The sequence below is a fragment of the Aulostomus chinensis genome, chromosome 5 (genome assembly GCF_037954235.1).
Source record: "Aulostomus chinensis isolate RoL2024-O1b breed Wild chromosome 5, RoL_Achi_v1.0, whole genome shotgun sequence".
NCBI classification, from domain to species: domain Eukaryota; kingdom Metazoa; phylum Chordata; class Actinopteri; order Syngnathiformes; family Aulostomidae; genus Aulostomus; species Aulostomus chinensis.
In genome coordinates this window covers 26,914,989-26,932,100 of record NC_141324.1, presented here as the reverse complement: position 1 = coordinate 26,932,100, position 17,112 = coordinate 26,914,989, and the positions used below count along the sequence as shown (strand labels likewise).

Below are 17,112 nucleotides of genomic sequence, written 5' to 3'. Positions count from 1 at the left end.
CACTGATCAACAAAAACCAGGTTGCACGGGGCTATGAACGGCTCAGTATTCAGACCATAAGTGGCACCAGCACTTGATGCCCTGCTCATTACACACGCGCACACGCACACACACACACACACACACACACACACAGGGACGCAGCAGTGCAAATCTTAGTCCCACTCCTCCTGTACAAGGTCTGCATGCTTGCAGGTCCGCGACAAAATATCAAAAATATTATTTTACAGAGACAAGTGAGCAACAAGACGTTTTGGATATAAATACCAGTAGTTGTGGGTAGCTGACCGATTGATTGGCGATTGTGTTACGCCCAAAACGCACCTTGATTCATTTAAAGATCAATAACGTCCCCTTTGTTCCTTGAGCTGGACTTTGCACCCAGAATATTCATCATTTAATTGATTGGAGGGGTCGGACACCATTGGCGTGAGACCACGTGCGGTAGATCTCTTACGGGTCAGTTGATCCGTCGCGTGGAGGCTCAAACAGCAAAAGCCTGATAACCTTTCCTCCGCCAACTGTGACCTGGAAGTAGCCAGCAGGCTCCATCGGCAGAGCGTAGAGACCGTTAGGGCTCATAATAGGTTAGTAAATCAGGGATGTATCTCGGGGCCAGGCAATTTAAGGCCTTAAAAGTGAGCAGTAAAATTTCAAAATCGATGTGAAGTCTAACAGGGAATCAGTGAAGAGAGGAAAGCCGCGCGGTAATGCGATCAAGGCTCCACGTCCCAGGTAGCTGCAGCATTTTAAACGTGGAAGAAAGCTTGACAATGATCATTTCTTTGTTTACGTGTCAAAAATGAATCATGGGTCATAATGAATCATTACAATAGATCAAGTGTGTCTTCTTTTTAAGAGAGGCCTGACTCAGTTCGTGGTATTTCAGGAAGTGATGGGGCTCACTAAAGGGGAGGGGCCACTTTTTAAAGTTTTTTTTTTTTTTTTTTTTTTACAGTATGCAAGCAGGAAGGTGCATATAACACCACTTTTATTCAGAATAAAGATTGTGTTTGATAAAATAAAGATGTGAGGTCAGGAGGCCACCCGTCTGATTCTCACCCTCTACTGTATTTACAACTGGAAGGTCACATTGTCTCTACAGTGTCCTAAATATAACCCAACCACACAATGACATTAACCGCCACTTTTTTTTGCATTTAGCTGCGCAGACCCGCCGTCCGACGGCTCCTGACTGATCCCTGTGTGGCTTCTTGATGAACATTAAACCCAGTTACACCTGACAATCCGTCCACAGCCTTATTTTTCAAAGCTTTTGTCGGTGTCTGTCTCCTCACACGCCATCATCGTATTAGATGTGCTTTTAAGGCCACGTCGTTTTTCCAGTACTCAACATTCCTTGGTGGATAGCCTACTGTAAGTGGCGGAAGTAGGGTGGTAAACAGTTTTAGCCCCCTGCTTTTACCTTTTGTGTGTTGAGGATCAACTATATTTACTGTTATATTTTCTCCACAAGCGGATGTTTTCCTCCCAGAGCTCACTGTTGGGCGTCACTGACATATTCCAGCTTCTACAAAACCGACCTTTTCAAATCCTTAAGTATAGTTTATAGAGGTCATAACTTGAGGAGTCTGAATTTGTAGCTTTTTTCGAAGAAGCTGTGAGTGATTGCCCCCGCAGCCTGAGACAGCAGGTCTCTGCATATGGAGGATTCTAAGGTCTCTATTCCAAAACGAATTTTGAGCGTGTGATTTCCTAATTTTGCGTTCAGATTTTGTATTGCTGTCCGTCAAAACCCCTCCCTCGTGTTCAAATAGCCGCTGCTCACTCATGGTAAGATTTTAAGAAAATATTATGATTAACAGAAAGGTGGAGAGGAACTCCCCGGCTCAACCTCGCCTGACTCTTGACGGTTTCCATCTCTTTCATCGCGTGAGGTTGCGTGACGCTTCCTGACAATGAAGCACGTGGGGAAACAACAAGACGGTCAGAATAACCTGACCAGCAGCAGCGGATGAAGGTTCTCCATCATGCTGATTATCACTTTAACGTGTTAACGTTTACAAGTGTGGAGCAGTTTCTGATAGAGAAGACCAGTTCTTTTATCATTCACATTTGGCCGGCTTTGTTTTTTTCTTCTCGTGCAGCCTGAGCCTGTGACTCATGAGTGGGTTTTGTTTACAGTAAACAGTGTAATTTCACTTGGAGCCCAGCGTGAAATGTAAAGAACACTGCGGTGGCTGAAACACAGGATGCAGTGCGATTGCTGTAAAAACTAAAATAGAAATTGGTTGGGACGATAAAATGAGTGAGTTTTAAAGCTTTTTTGAAATCTGTTAGCAATTTCAAGGACAGTTTTTATTTGCCTTAATTTAACGTACAATCATGACACCTCATAAAAGACAAGCACATCACAATGAAGCATTTGACGCCTGATGTTACTGTAGCTGTCATAGCAACAGTCTGCCGCCACACCGGAGCTTCCTGCTTGAACAAACCTTTTGGTATTTACTCAGAGGTAAGCAGACATATCGAATAACAAGTGGTACAAAAGCTGTGTGTACCCGGAGAGATAGAAAGACTCCTATTGTTGTTGATTCATGATAAACACACAATGTCTAGACTGCAAATATTAAATATAAATGATTCTAACATGCTCGCCCAGGCCTGGCTGCAAAGAAAATTCACATTAAATTCTGTTTCTGTCGTCACTCGGGTTATGAGAGTAAACAGGTCTACTTGTTCAGACTGTATATCAGGACACTCTTAAGGGAGTAAACATGTTTTTTCCCCCTCACTTCAGTTGAGACTTTTCGCCTGAGTGGAGTTTGACTCACTTGTTAACAGCAATAGCGTCCTGATTTCATTAAAAGTGGGTGGTTCTCCATATAAAAACTACAGCACTCAACACAACACATGCTAAAATAACAGCTGAGCGCTGGAAAACTCCAGATTCCCATGCATGTGAACAGGTAGAATGTGTGGAAAGATGTAATTGCTGCAGTATCTGTTCTCATGACTCAGAGTACAGAACCGCCTTCATGGGCACTGATAGCAGGGACAGAACTCACCTTTCTCAAGGGTACATGTGTGTACAGGCAATTTTTGGAGGTGACATTTTTCTGAGTGTCATGAGAAATGATTCCCTTTGGACTCTTAGGTTTGTTGTACTTAATGTCATCTTAATCCCGTTTTCTGCCTGAAAGACGGCTCCAAATCCCAGTCTGGCGAGGTACTGGGGTTTCCGTGCTCTCTGTCACTGTGTGTCCTCTGTGTTCGGGTCGTTCCCAGTGTCATCGGTGCAGATGCTGGCAACGGCATTCGAGTGTTCATCCCCGACATTGGCATGTTTGTGGCTGGCCTGGCCATCTGGCTTTTGTGTCGAAGCCTGGTCCAGAAGAGGCCGCCTGAGGACATGGCCCAGTACAACACCGACTTTGAAGCAGAGGACCAGGTGGGTTTCATTTGGAGTGACACACACTGCCTGTCTGTCTGTCTGTTTGCAGGGTTTAAGGAAGGGCTGAAAGACATTTTCAGGTTCTCAATCAACTATGGGTGACACTTGAAATCATAGTTCATCATAATTCCACATAAATCCCGGACATTGCAGCCCTCGCTGAACAAATCCCCACAGTGGTAATCAAGCTCATCGCCGCCAGGTAAATCTCTGCGGCTCACAAGAGTTTGCGTATGCAGTGACACTCCTACACTACGGGAGGATCAATACTCCACATGCTCCGTTTAGCTACTTCCTGTAGCCTATTGCTAACTTATACAATTAAATGATTTGTTTGTGCAGCTCTAAAATGTTTCTAAATTTATCTGATAGTGAATCGCGCCATGTTGCCAGGGTTTTTTGATGCTCTGAACCGTTTATCTCACGTCTTGCGGCCAAAACACCTGCAGCGGTGACGGGAGCACTTGTCAACAGTTGTTAGGGTTAACATACGAAGACGGAGGCGCCACTCTATGGTCTGGAGGTCCGGCTGAAACAGCGCTCTGAAAGTGTCTCGTGAAGCAGGATGAAAAGCCAGACAATAACACGAGGAGGAGAAGTGGGCGTGAAGTCCCGACAATGTTTGGACCCGTGAGTGAGTGAGAGAGAGAGAGAGAGAGAAGTTTGTCTCCATGTAGCTGCTGAACCCGACCCCACCACCCTTAACAAATATGTTTGTGAGGAAAAGGCCCGCTTGCTTCTGGTCATGCATGTTTATGCGCGCCGCTAAAAATGTAAGATGGATGGAGGAGTCGGTGTCATGATATTATCGGTTCAAATTAGTCTGCGCATGCTTATGTAAGCCGGCGTCAAATCTCTGTATAGGAAGGAAGAAACTGTCGGGATTTGATATGAAGATACAAGAAATAGATATTTTGAACACACTGATGAATAGTCGTGATCAAGGATCTTAACTGGAAGGGTTAAGAGTGTTTTTGTTCTCTTTCTGCCAGTCTTTGTCGTGTTTTTTTTCCCCTCTCTCTCTCTTATTCAGTCAGTCACAAACACTCATCTAAACATCTTCCCCATGAAGAAAAGATGCCAGTATTTTTCAGACGAGCAATATGCCGTGGTAATAGGTAATGTTTAAGTGCAGCCTCTGTCCAGTGGTGTGGACGTCAGGAGGGGTTTGACTACAAAGTTCCCTGTGATGGTTGACGACTTGGACTAAAGCCCCCATCCACTGGCACCGTCCTCATTTCTCTTTATGACTCCATGTTAATTAAATCCACACTCACTTTCACTTCAGCTGTGCTGGCAGATGGCATCACTCCATTACCGAGAAACACCAGAAATTAATCTAAAGCCTGCACTGTGTTCAGGCTTTTATTTCTGTCAGTGGGCCCTCGGAGCTGAAATTATCGTTTGATTCATTGCAGGGTTCGCACGTCCTGCTGCTTTCTTTGTTTATTGTCTTCGGTGTTACGTGTATAAATCACCCTGAATGAGGTGAAAGCTGGACTTGATGCAGACCCAGTGTGTTGGTTCCTGAGAAAAACCTCAGCTACCAGTGGCTGATCAGTTCCCTGCAGCAGCTACACAAACCGCTCAGATGCTGGGTGTGAGGGCGGCGGGTGCAGCGGCGTGGTTACGCTGCCGTTACCTGTAGGGAACTGTTTTCAGCACCATGGAGAGCTCTGACCTCCAGCGTTCATCACTCAACACAGAAATGTCTCTGTCATTTACACGCAACCGTAAAAGGAAGAGGAGGAGAAGCTGAGCCTGGACGACAACATCCTGCTGGAGGAGGACTTTGAGGCCGGGTACGAGGCCGAAGAAGAGGAGGAGGACGACGAGCTGGAGGGGGAGGAAGAAGAAGAGGAGGAAGAGGAGGAGGAGAAAGAGAGCACAAAGATGAAGATCCTGCGGCACGTGGCTCAGGTTGCGTCCAAGTTGAAGGAAATTATCGGTAACTTGATCACCACGGCGGGGAAGGTGGTGGTGACCATCTTGTTGGGGGTAACAGGTGAGTGGAGAGTCATGTGACATCAGTTTAGCCAATGATGGCACCTGGAAATGACAACAAAACTCAGAAGGGACAATATTCCTTGCTGTTTTTTACTCATTTCAGCTCAGCGTGTGTCTGTATTCTACTGCTATTTTTTGGGGATGTTTGTCTTTGACTTCACGTACAAAGAGGGATCGACTTTTTTAAGTTTTTAAAAGTCGATCTGCTTGGATAGGTTTTGTTTTGGATATGTGTTTGTTTTTCATATTATCAGTAGCTGCGTTTTTTTGTTTTTATACGGCTGCCAATTAATGTCCCTGAAGAAGAAAAACAAAACAAAACACTAAAACATTGTTCTGAGTAAAGACTTAAATGTTTTTAGGTTGGTTTTTTCCCCCATTCAGTTCAGTGAAAACGTGTTAGAGACACTTCATGTTCATCCAAAAGAATTCCATTTTAGGAGTTATTTTAATAACTTATTTATTTATTGGGTATGTTTTAAGTTTACACTTTTTTTAAACGAATTGTTGTTCATATGATATTCATTAGAGACTTTCCCTTTGACACGTTAATTCACAGGGAGTCTTGCAACTGAATATTGTCTTCTGATTTCCGTTACCGGCTTCCTCGACTCACTGATAATCTGTGATATCCCTGAAAACTCAAATCGGTCCATTTGTAATAAAACAAAAAAAAGACAAACTTTAACTGAAATAATGACCCCAAAAAACACAACACAAAGCTAACGTAGGGCTAAGTGTCGACAAATTCTGAATACCTGAATATTTACTGAATAATTTGGGTGTGTGAGATGTTTTTACTGTGGCAAACAGAAACACCCAAACATGGTTGCTGATAGAGAGTCTCCGCAACTCCAACTGTTGATGTTTCACTACCGCAGCGCTCTTGATGTGTCAGCCATGAGACCGTCTCCGCCTCTAACACCACAACGTTGCTTCTGTCTGTCTGTCTTTCCGTATTACAAAGACGAGCCTCTGATGGAGGGACAAAGAAAATATGAGGGAGGAGAAAAAGAGATTATATGAGGACTGGACAAGACAACATTGTATTGTGTTTATATATATATATATATATATATATATAATATATAATATAATATATATATAATATATATATAATATATATTATATATAAAATTGGTAAAAGACAATTTTTCTGTCTAAATCAATGCTGAAAAGCAAATTGTAAATCAGACTTCACACGAAAAGATTTGTGAAAGTGTGATGATGCTTTAGTTGTGAATTATATGATGAATTTTAAGCTGTCATTTGCATGTCAAGCACTCCCTGTTAGATAAGTGGATTTCATAAGGAGTTTTCTTCCACCTGCATCAATTCTCGGTGAATCAAGGAGTCAGAAAACGGTAGCAACGCACTTGTTGATGGGAGCTAACGGAGACCGGAGAGTAACGACAGCAGAACGAGACGAAGCCTCCATTTACGAACCCTCAAATGCATCATCCGGTTTCATTCAAATATTCTTCATCCAATCATATGATCAATATTCAACAAACCCTTTGATACCAGCTAAAATTGACCCATCGGTTCTGGTTCATTTATTGTTTACGTCCACCGAACTTCTCGCCACTGTTTTGGCGTCCACAGGCATGATGCTTCCCTCGTTGACCTCGGCCGTCTACTTCTTCATCTTCCTGTTCTTGTGCACCTGGTGGTCCCTGCGCCGCAACTTTGACACCCTCATCTTCAGCTGCATGTGTGTCCTGATGGCCATCTTCAGCGCTGGGCACCTCATCGTCCTCTACCTCTACCAGTTCCAGTTCTTCCAGGAGTCCATCCCGCCCGACGACAGCTACATCAGGTCAGACACGCGAGGGGATTGGATGTCTACCAAGTTTAGTGTTGTTTTAGTGAATATTCAAATTCTTGGCATTATAAACAGAGAATCTCATCATTGAAATCCTGTGGATTTTATGGGTTTTTTTTTACCACATACTTTCTACCCAACAGGATTTAATCCTTCAGAGCCAAACATAAACTGTTGCTCACCCAAGCGAGCAAAAGTCAAACTCACCATCATTAAATCATGTCACTTGTAGGATTTTATAAACACATAATTCTAAAGCGAATACTCTCAAACCCCGTGATAACACGAACACCCATGACGTGATGACTGCGCTCAGCAGCCGCGGCGTTTTTTTTGACTCTCCAATATTTACTGCGCCCGAGGCAAGTTTGTTTAATAGATAATAAATATTTACTATTGTTGCAAACAAGAAGGCAAAGGGAAAGGCAAAGCCATCCGGAGGGTAGACGTATCCACCTCCTACTCACAGCACATCAAACTCAGCAGCGGAGCTTTTAAGCTGCTTTCTACAACCGCTGTTGCTTTATTATGCAGAGACAGGAGACAACAAGCTGTCTGTGGCTGCGGCGGTGAAGGGTTGTGGTCGGAGTAAAACCACATTGTTGCACTTCTTGCCAACATACGTTAGTCACATTGGTGAGGTCGGGTCACTGAGTCGCCGGTCCTGCATGGATGTGATGAGAGGAAATAAACGAGGGAGAAAAAAAAAAAATCCTGCGTGGGATTTTTGAAACTGAGCCAAATCTGTTCTCACTCACAAATGTTGACGAACCACGTTTGATCTTTAACTGGATGAACATGAGCAGGAAACGTGCAATTAGCAGCATAATTAACAATTCAGCCATAGAAGTTTGTAAACCACAAACCAACAAACTGTTGGACCTTTAACGGTAGACTACAATCAAATAAGCTGAGAAAGAAAAGAAAGAATAAAAGAAAACTTTCCTCGGTTGTTACTTTTTTCTAACTTGAGTCCCGGCCTGCGGCGCTATGCACCTGCATGAACGTGTCGAGCACAATCGTGTCATCGTTTCCACCTGTTGTGTCTCGGCGGCCGCCCGCTTGTCGGTACAGCTCTCCTGATGCGCCCCCACCTGCGCGTGCGTGCGTCGGTCTCTGGTTACAGACCGGGATAATCCATGGGGGGGGTTATGCTGAAAGTTGTGTCACAATAAAGAAACTGCACATCTCCAGCAGTACCGTGATCTAGAAACACACCCACCGTGCAGTCACAGCTCCTCCCCCCACAGGTTGTGACGCTCCAGATGTGATTCGTTTATTATTTGAGCTTTAAATGAAATGAACTCTTTTGCATTGAGGAGGAGGAGCATGGGGGTGGAGGTGGTACCCTGATGTGCACCGCAAGTTCAGCAACAGGAATAAAATCCCTTTTTAAGGGGGTTTGTTGAGCAGCAGTACCTTGAATATTTGAATGAGTATAAAGATTTAAGGATTTACTAAATAAGTGGGTGTAAAAAATTGTTGAATTTTTTTTTTTTTTTCTCGCAGCACAAAACTCAGCATGCTTTTGTGCACTGGTAGGAGAAGTTGACAGCACCCAAATTGTGAGCCTCCCTAAGAACAAATGGGAAATGCCAAAGCTGAAAGCTACAAATGCTCCTCATGCACAATTTAAGATAAAGTCAGTGCTCATTTTATGCACGAGGCCTGTTAAGTGTTTCTTTACGGATCAGGAATACCAGCCTACAGGTTTGGAGAAACGGGGATTTTCTGCCACGAGGAGGGACAGGAGGCTGCAACATTCTCATTAAATCTCATACTGCTCTTCATCAGGTCTGCCTGTATTCTACAATAAAATTCCTTTGGGGATGATATTGGGTGTAAAAGCCAATATCAGAATTTTTTTTTATATTAGATAAACTTTGAATCTGCTCATGAGGTCTGGAAAAAATGAATGCATTGACTCTCCTGACATATTCTGCTAATTTGAATGTCACCACTCACGAAGGTAGGACAGTGTGAGCAATTCTCAAAATCTGCATTCGATGAAAAACAAACAAAAAAAACAGTCGCCTGCTTGATAAAAAGTGAGATGCAGCTGGAATAAAAACAAAAGGCCGCGTTGCCGTTCAGCAGCTTGCGTTGCCAACCGTGTAGAAACCAGGTGACCGGCAGCAGAGCAGCTGTTGTCTCAGCGCCCTTGGTGCTGCTTGGTCATATTGATCTCCTAGTTTCTCATTTAAAAGCTGTGCGACTGAGAGTCAAGATGGAGGCTATTTACTGCTATGAATAGATGAAGCTGCCTTGAACCAACCTTGTGTCCTCTCCCAGCATAGGCGGCTGATAAAGCTGTGATTACAGTGGTGTATTGATGGGTTTCCAGTAGGGAAAACAACTCATTAGAATGGATCCCTACTTTACACCTACAGTGACATCTCCTCAGACCCGATACCACCCAACCTGGAGGAATCTGGGCGGATTATAAAGGATATTTTTGATACCTCCCTTTTATTGTCTTGGATTCGTGCTCCTAAAATGAGTGAAAGTCCCCATGTTGTTCACCGTCTTAGGCCTTTAAAAACACATCTCAGAAAAATCAGGAAAGTTAGTGCCTCTGCTCACACACACGGAGGCCATAACTTGTAAAAATGGCTCCCTTAAGACTTTGAAAAATAATATATGATGTGGATCTTGTGGCAAAATAAAAATGTCACCCGGCGAAGACATTTTAAGTCGGTCTTTCACACTAGAATGGCGTAAGCTAGAATGCACCTTTGAGGTAGATGACACTTCATTCCATCATCAACCAGGACCACTATAATCTTATAGCTGCCCCGCGCTGGCGAAAGTCTCCCCGGTAAACTAAACTTAGTCACGCTGGGGTGCACAACGTCATCTGGAGGCAGTTAAAATGACGAATGTAAGGGGATTGACTGTTAGCAGCAGTGGAGATGTGAGACACTCCCCCTTGTGATAAACGTATCAAAAACAGTGCAGAAGGAACCGCACCGTGATGCTGATTTGTGTGTGTGAATTCATCGTTTTTCTACGCCTGTCCACAAGCCAGCACGCACCTTTTTTTTAAAAAATGCTTGTTCTCTGAACGGAGCTCAGACTTGATCAGCTCTGACATGCCGTAACTCTTAATGTTTGGAATGGATCAGTAACACGGGATGTAACGGGAGATCGTTTGTGAATTATTGATATTTATACATATATTTCTCAAGGAATTTGAGCGTGTCGATGTCTTTTTTTTGTGTTTCTGTTGGAGGTTATTTAAATGTGTCACATCAACACACTTTATTGTAATATTTTGGGTCACATTGGCTTTGTGGATGCAGGCAGGAAATTTGCATAAAGGCAAACCATACAGGAGAGTTCATGAGCTCTGTAAATCATTGCGATGGAGTTCTGCAAGGCCCCTCCTTTTTTTTTTTGGATACTAGGGAAGATTTTGGAGATTCTATATCCAAATGTGTATGCGTAGCCTCCCTGGTGGAGGTCTGTGCTCTCTGAGTACTTTCTAGTCTGCATATGACAGGTTGCTGTAAGAACAACCACAGTGAGGTACTGCTTCGGTTTAAGAGGTCACATAAGTAACACTTTTTTTTTAAAAGATATTTTAATGGCATTTGATTGTAACCTCCAACAGAAACACAAAAAAACACATCTACAAGCTCAAATTCCTAGAGAAATGTATGGATGAATATCAATAATTCACAAATGATCTCACGTTCGCTTTACTGAAAATTCATGAGTAAAGTCAGAAATTTGCTCGATTTATTTTCCAGCTGTAAACATCGGAGAATAGATGCACCTTTTTGTTTTTCTTTGGGACAGTCACTTCTGATATGAACTTGTTCGTGCAGGCTAACATTTGGAAAGTTCGCCTCTTTCTTTGACGACGATGACAACGACGGCGGCCTCTTTCTTTGATGATTCATTACACGAACAAGCCAACTATTTCATCATCTGTCGCCTCCTCGTGCGTTCATGCCGACCTTCCACCGCGCTGAGGCATTTCAGAGTGAAACCCAGTGTGATGATAAAAGTAGCAGGTTCTGCTCCGCTCCAGGTTAGGAAACTCTTACCATCGTAAATATGTGCAGCTCCTACCAGACAATAGCCCCCCTCACTGCCTACTGTAATAGTGCTTGTTGACAATGGCTCGGCCTTGCCGCTGGGCCGGTGCTGAGTGAGGCTGTTGAGACGCCTGGTTTCCACTCCACTTCCTGCCTCCCTGACATACAATTGAAGTCCCCAGTCATGTGACCAGTGGGCCTTCCCCAGCTGCAAAGAGAAACCTTTCAGGAAATGGGCCGGGGTCAGGTGGGGTTATCCTTCATATGACACAGAGGAAGAAGTCACAGAAGGCTTCTAAATCTGCAGGTTGTCACTGCTGTACGTAAGCAGCATTCCTGTTCCGCGGGTTACCTTTGTTCTGTCCAGAAGAGAAGAATACAATCACATCCTTCGGAGGTCCAGATTTTTAGCCTCACTTCCTCTTCAGATTCCAAAGTTAGAGCGTGCAAATAGATTGACTTTTATTTGCTTTATAGATCAAAAGTAGCAAAATTGACAGCTTATATATTAGAGAAAACGACGGTTGTCATTTCGTGCTACAAGTGCAAATAGTATTGTTTTTTGATTTGAGGAACTGAAAAGGAATGCAGCAAACTGACAAATCTTAAATGTGTTTTCGATATTTCTGTCCCTCTTGCATGAAAGGCATATTTGTGAAGCAGTTATTACCCTGTTCTGAACTTCCCACTGCAGCAAAACAATACGTAAAATTGTCTGTTTTGTAAATCACCAGCACAAAACGCGTGTTGCTGTCAAGAATTCACATTTTGGATACGACAAAACTTCACCCGAGCATGATATTTTGTGTCTCTGCAGGATCTTTGGCATGTCCCCTATAATTCAGAGCAACTGCTCCAACACATGGAAGCTGATTGTGCACTCGGAGCGAAAATGGCACCATTTCGTCAATCCCTTCATGCTGCTGCTCCTCTACTACACCCTGGCTACGCTCATCCGCCTGTGGCTGCAGGAACCTCTGGACCAGCTGACGGTGAGGACGCCACACAGAAATGCGGTGAAAGTGCATTTTCAGTCCAAGTTATTTCCCCTACTACATACAGTTTCATTATATTTATGATGTCTCTGTCTTGTTCTAAGAGCCAAGACATTAAATTGATACAGGTTGTTTCTGGAGACCGATCCCCGTAGCAGAGAAGAGACATTCGGCCATTAAAATGAAAACATGGCTGAGATCTAAAAAAATGAATCATTGCTTTTATTTATTGTAATAATTGACCTGAGTGTTATCTAATCGTTGTTGGAGACTAAAGAGAAACTCTTTTTTTTGCAAGCATCGTGGATTGTGGGAAGCAACACGTCTCCTTTCACCTTAGAGCTTCAAGCTCAGCTCCTCTGTCCTGTAATGGAGTTATAGATCAGTGTTTTTATAGAGGGGTCAATACTTCCCTGTAAACCTGTGGGGCTCTATGCATTATTGATCTCTCCACAAAGGAGTGTGTGTGTGTGTGTGTGTGTGTGTGTGTGTGTGTGTGTGTGTTTGTGTGTGTGTGTTTTCACCTGCTCTTACTCTTTAGAAGATGCTAATAATAAAATATGAATCTTACGTGAATCAGCACTTGAAAGGCTTGTTCGATAGTGAGGCCAGATTATGAGTATGACCTCATGTTCACCAAAACAGAAATCTAGAAGCAGTGTTTCAATTAACCGAAGGGTTCAACCGTAATGTCATGTTTTGTTTTGGTTTTTTTTTATATTTATTTAATGACATTAATTTACAATTGTGGCAGAAATGAATGAGTCAGTCTCTGCTCTGTCGTGAGGCTGAGACGAGAGGTCCGCATCAGTGTTGCCGAGGCGCCAACTGCAGATGCAAACACACTCGTCGCCTTATTTAGATAGAAAGTAAACGTTGTTACCATCCAGTCTGTCTGGTTAACAGATGAATCATTTTGTTGAGGCTGCTGGTGTTTCTTTGCCTCCTTTGGAGGGAATGTGTTATTAGCCATGTTGTCCAAGCCAAACTCTCGTTTTTGCTGGAAAAAAAAATTGGATGTTAATTGAAGAAAACTTACCGGTGATGTTAATAATGCTTAAAAATTACACACACAAAAAGTAGAACTTGTGGTATTTTCTTCCCCGCAAAATGGAAGGAATAAACGTGTGTTGAAGGTTTTCTGTTTAAGAGCCTTGAGAGTGAACGACTTGTAGAGGAATGTGCACTTTGTAAAAGTTTGGGGATGTAATTGTGCAAGCGCATGAGGCGATGGATACCACATAGTTTACTGGCTCTTAAACTGGACCCTGTTACTCCCCAGTTACCACATTTAACATACAGGAAATCAACCAAAACAGGAGCTGACCCCTGGACTTGCCCTGCACTTCCACCTACAACATGAAGTTTTAGAGCTGCGAAGAAGAACTGATTGGTTTGTATTGTTAGAGGAATGAAGTTAGCAAAATGTCAGTATTTTGCATTTGAAAATTGCGCCGATAAAATGATGCTAACCGATGAAGTTCTGTGGCTTCATTCTCTGTATCTATTTGTTCATGTTTTACAAAGGGTTGCTCCTGAGCCAGGTCACAGAGCAATGAAAATGTTGGATGTGTTTTGTAATGCACTGATATTGGATCAGTAGGTGTTGCCTGGCAAACTTGGAATGTTCATTATCCCAGTAGATGGTAAGAAATGTGAAATATTGACCCTTAAACATGATTTTTCCTCCGAGGTCGATTGGCTTCCCTGCTACTGCTCTCCTGCACCGTCTCCAGCTGAAAAGCTATGAAAACTGTGGTTCTTGAGAGTCTGGTCTGTGTTGCAAGGACACGCAGCTGACTTCAAAATCCAGCAGGGAGAGACTGAATCATCCAAACGGACTATCTGTGTTATTTCAGGACAGCAAGGATGACGACGTGTGTGAGGAGGACGAGCTGGTTGGAAACGGAACAAATAACTCGGCCAACAGGAAGAGGCAGCTGTGGTGGGAATCCCGCCAAGGCACAGATGAGAAAAATGTACGTGAAGGTTAAATTGCATGTGATGTTGTCGGACTATTCAAGGTGTCATCTTCCAGTTAGCTAAATGTTTAATATCTCCCATTGTTGAATCACTGCTTGGGGTCAATCGGGGGGGGGAAATATCCTTCCAGGGAAATACTGGGGAGAAACTGTTATGAAAAATAGCAGGAAATTCAACTGAAAATATTTTCCTCATCTACTGAAGTGCTAAACTTCTCTCAATAAACTGGGCCGATAAAAACAAATAAAACACTTCCTTCTTTCTCTCCACTGATAACTGATGTGAGTGTGCGACCACAGGCATTGGTGACTGCACCTAAATGGATATTAAATATCGAATATGTTCAGTCAATTCTGTTCTGTTTGTCTTAAGCCGTCAGATGAGGCAGTGACCCACACATGCTGAGTATCCCAGCGTTGCTTGCGTTAACGAAGTGTGTTGTGGAAACGTGAACGCCTCAACTGCACTACACGGTTTTATCCTTTTGTGACGCGTACAGCGGTCCAACGGCTTGACGCCGCGGCTCAAACTTCCGGGTTTTTAGTTTGAAGCACATTATTATACAGGATTAGCAAGAAAACACTGAAAATACGTCAATAGTTGGATGACTGCTGTCCAAATGCAGTCAGTTAAGGGTGAGTTGAAGCATCATAACTGGAATTTTGGACTACGTGTACATCTAGGAAACAGAGAAGAACCTCTTCCCAACAGAAGGTAATCCATAAACATGCAGTAAATCAGAGGCGGTGAGTTTGAACGCTCACGTTGGCCGGCCCAGTGTTTGTTCTTAGCCAAATCTAACCGGGGCCTTCTTGTACCAATCAGTGCTGCTGGGCTTGGAGTGAGTATTCACTCTGTTGTGTTACAACATCGTGTGAAACAAATATGACAGTGTACTGGAGTACTCGAGTGTGTATTTAATGCCACTGTAGCTTAAAATGACAGGAAAACAGTTCTTTAACTGCAAACTGACGTCTCCCAGCTTTACACAGGTTTTCTCCCAAGCTTTCACCGTCGTAGCAGACTAATCCCCGGAAAGATTTCAGCTGGAATACTCTCACAAGCGCATTCTGACCTTGTTTCCATACCAAGGTCTCTGCTGGCCACCTCCTGAGGTTTAAAAGCTTTTAGGGTGTGCAGACACAGATGAGTGATGGGCTCGATTTACAGAGTAGTGCTGTTCAGCTTTGTTCCTGCTTATCAGCGACTATAAAGAACAAGGAGGCCTTTGACTTCAGCAGCTCGTCGATAACACGCCTTGCCTTGTATGCTCTTTTCTCGTCCTGCTGTAGCTCCTCTCCACCCAGGATGGCATCAGTACAACTGAGGTGGGAGCTGCTCTAGATGTGTCTTGTATCTTACCCCCCCCCCCCCCCCCCCCCAGTGTTGCTGCTAGCTAGGAACCACTGCGAAGCACTTCTCACACGGCACTGACCAGGGTTGTAGATTACGGCCACGTTTGGCGACAATCACGCACCTACTTCAGTTGTGTTTTTTTTATTTTTTTTATTGACTGTCGAGTTTGTTGAAATAACTTTAAAGCCAAATCTCTAAAAATTCATGTTTGTTGCAGAATTTCATCTTTAGGCCAACATTTTTTTTGTCTGCCCTATTTTCAAAATTTGAAGCCTAGCGTGCTAAATATCAAAGTGATCCTCTTTGGGGTTTTATTGTTTAAAATGCTTCTTAGAAGTACGGGGCAGCTTGTACTTGTACTTGTGTGCCGTGTGAAAAGTAGATCCCTGTAGCCCCTTCCAAGCCAACGTGGAGGAACTTATTATCCCCTAAAACAAAATTCCAAATAATCTACTGTTTTGATGGGAAAATCTTTGATTTGGTGAATAGTTTATTCACACGAATGCAGTCACTCATTTTTGCCTTTGCGGGGCAGAATGCTGAATGTATTCTAATCCCAAAAATAATCCCTCATTTACAGAAATCTAAGTGTTCCATTTCTGATTTTATCCGCAGGCCATGCCCCCCAACGGGACATCCTTTGAGTTTGTCACAGATAACGGACCAGTCTGTCTGTACTCCACCCCCCAGTATAAAATGGACCAGCCCATTGACTCCACCGGTGAGTTATTTCCAGATTGACTTCACGGACCATGACAAGTTTTTGAGAAATATGTCTATTGTTCACACTCCCCTAGCCAGACAAGAAGACTATTGATGAGCAGTTTCATCTGTTTGATGGCATCATTTTTGCTCATTCTTGACTCTTTCATTTGGAACTTTTTCACGTTTGAATTCATAAGTGTGTTGAAGGGTCATGTCACTGATTTAACACTTGAAAGAAAGCAACCCTGCTCAGTTGCTATTCTCTGTTGTTTTTCATGCAGCTGTATAATGTATGTGTCTATTGTCTGGGAAATGTTGTTCTTGGCTCACAGATTCAGTTTTGGCGGAAAGCAGGGTGCTGAGTTTGAAAGATATGAGCAGTTATTAGGCAGGAGTGGTCTAATAACCTCTGTTCAATTGCATTAAAGGAGGGTTTTATCCCTTCTCTTTAAAGTCAGTATGTTTTGGCATGTGCTGCCTCAATCTTCTTTTAATTATCCCTGACTCAGTGGAAGCTCACCACCTTATCCTTGACTCAAAAAAAAAAGAAAAAAAAAGCCTCAACTATTTCACCAATGTCTCCAAGCAGAGAAGAAGCAGTGTGTGTATGAGGTGTGTTTGCCTCCGGAGGACTCAGCCTTGGAGGGAGGCGAGGAGAAGTCTGAGGGAGAGGAGGACGAGATGAAGAAGAGGGGAGTCGGCGCAATGGTCAAGGTCTTCCACTTCATCATGAAACAGAGTTACATCTGTGCTCTGATAGCCATGATGGTACGCCACGTA

The 17,112-nt window shown here is 43.3% G+C and overlaps 1 protein-coding gene across 3 annotated transcripts in view; it reads left to right on the top strand.

The window, feature by feature from the left end:
* Positions 1–17,112, top strand: part of piezo2b (piezo-type mechanosensitive ion channel component 2b) — a 74,448-nt gene that overhangs the window by 20,654 nt on the left and 36,682 nt on the right. For 2 of the 3 annotated variants that reach the window (XM_086204292.1, XM_086204290.1), the window contains exons 5-12: positions 3,253–3,415; positions 5,159–5,423; positions 7,031–7,244; positions 12,111–12,285; positions 14,148–14,267; positions 15,564–15,599; positions 16,243–16,348; positions 16,922–17,100. In XM_086204292.1, coding sequence (XP_086060418.1) covers positions 3,253–3,415; positions 5,159–5,423; positions 7,031–7,244; positions 12,111–12,285; positions 14,148–14,267; positions 15,564–15,599; positions 16,243–16,348; positions 16,922–17,100 — 1,258 coding nt within the window. The remainder of the gene's footprint in view (positions 1–3,252; positions 3,416–5,158; positions 5,424–7,030; positions 7,245–12,110; positions 12,286–14,147; positions 14,268–15,563; positions 15,600–16,242; positions 16,349–16,921; positions 17,101–17,112) is intronic. The other variant, XM_086204291.1, reaches the window with a different exon arrangement.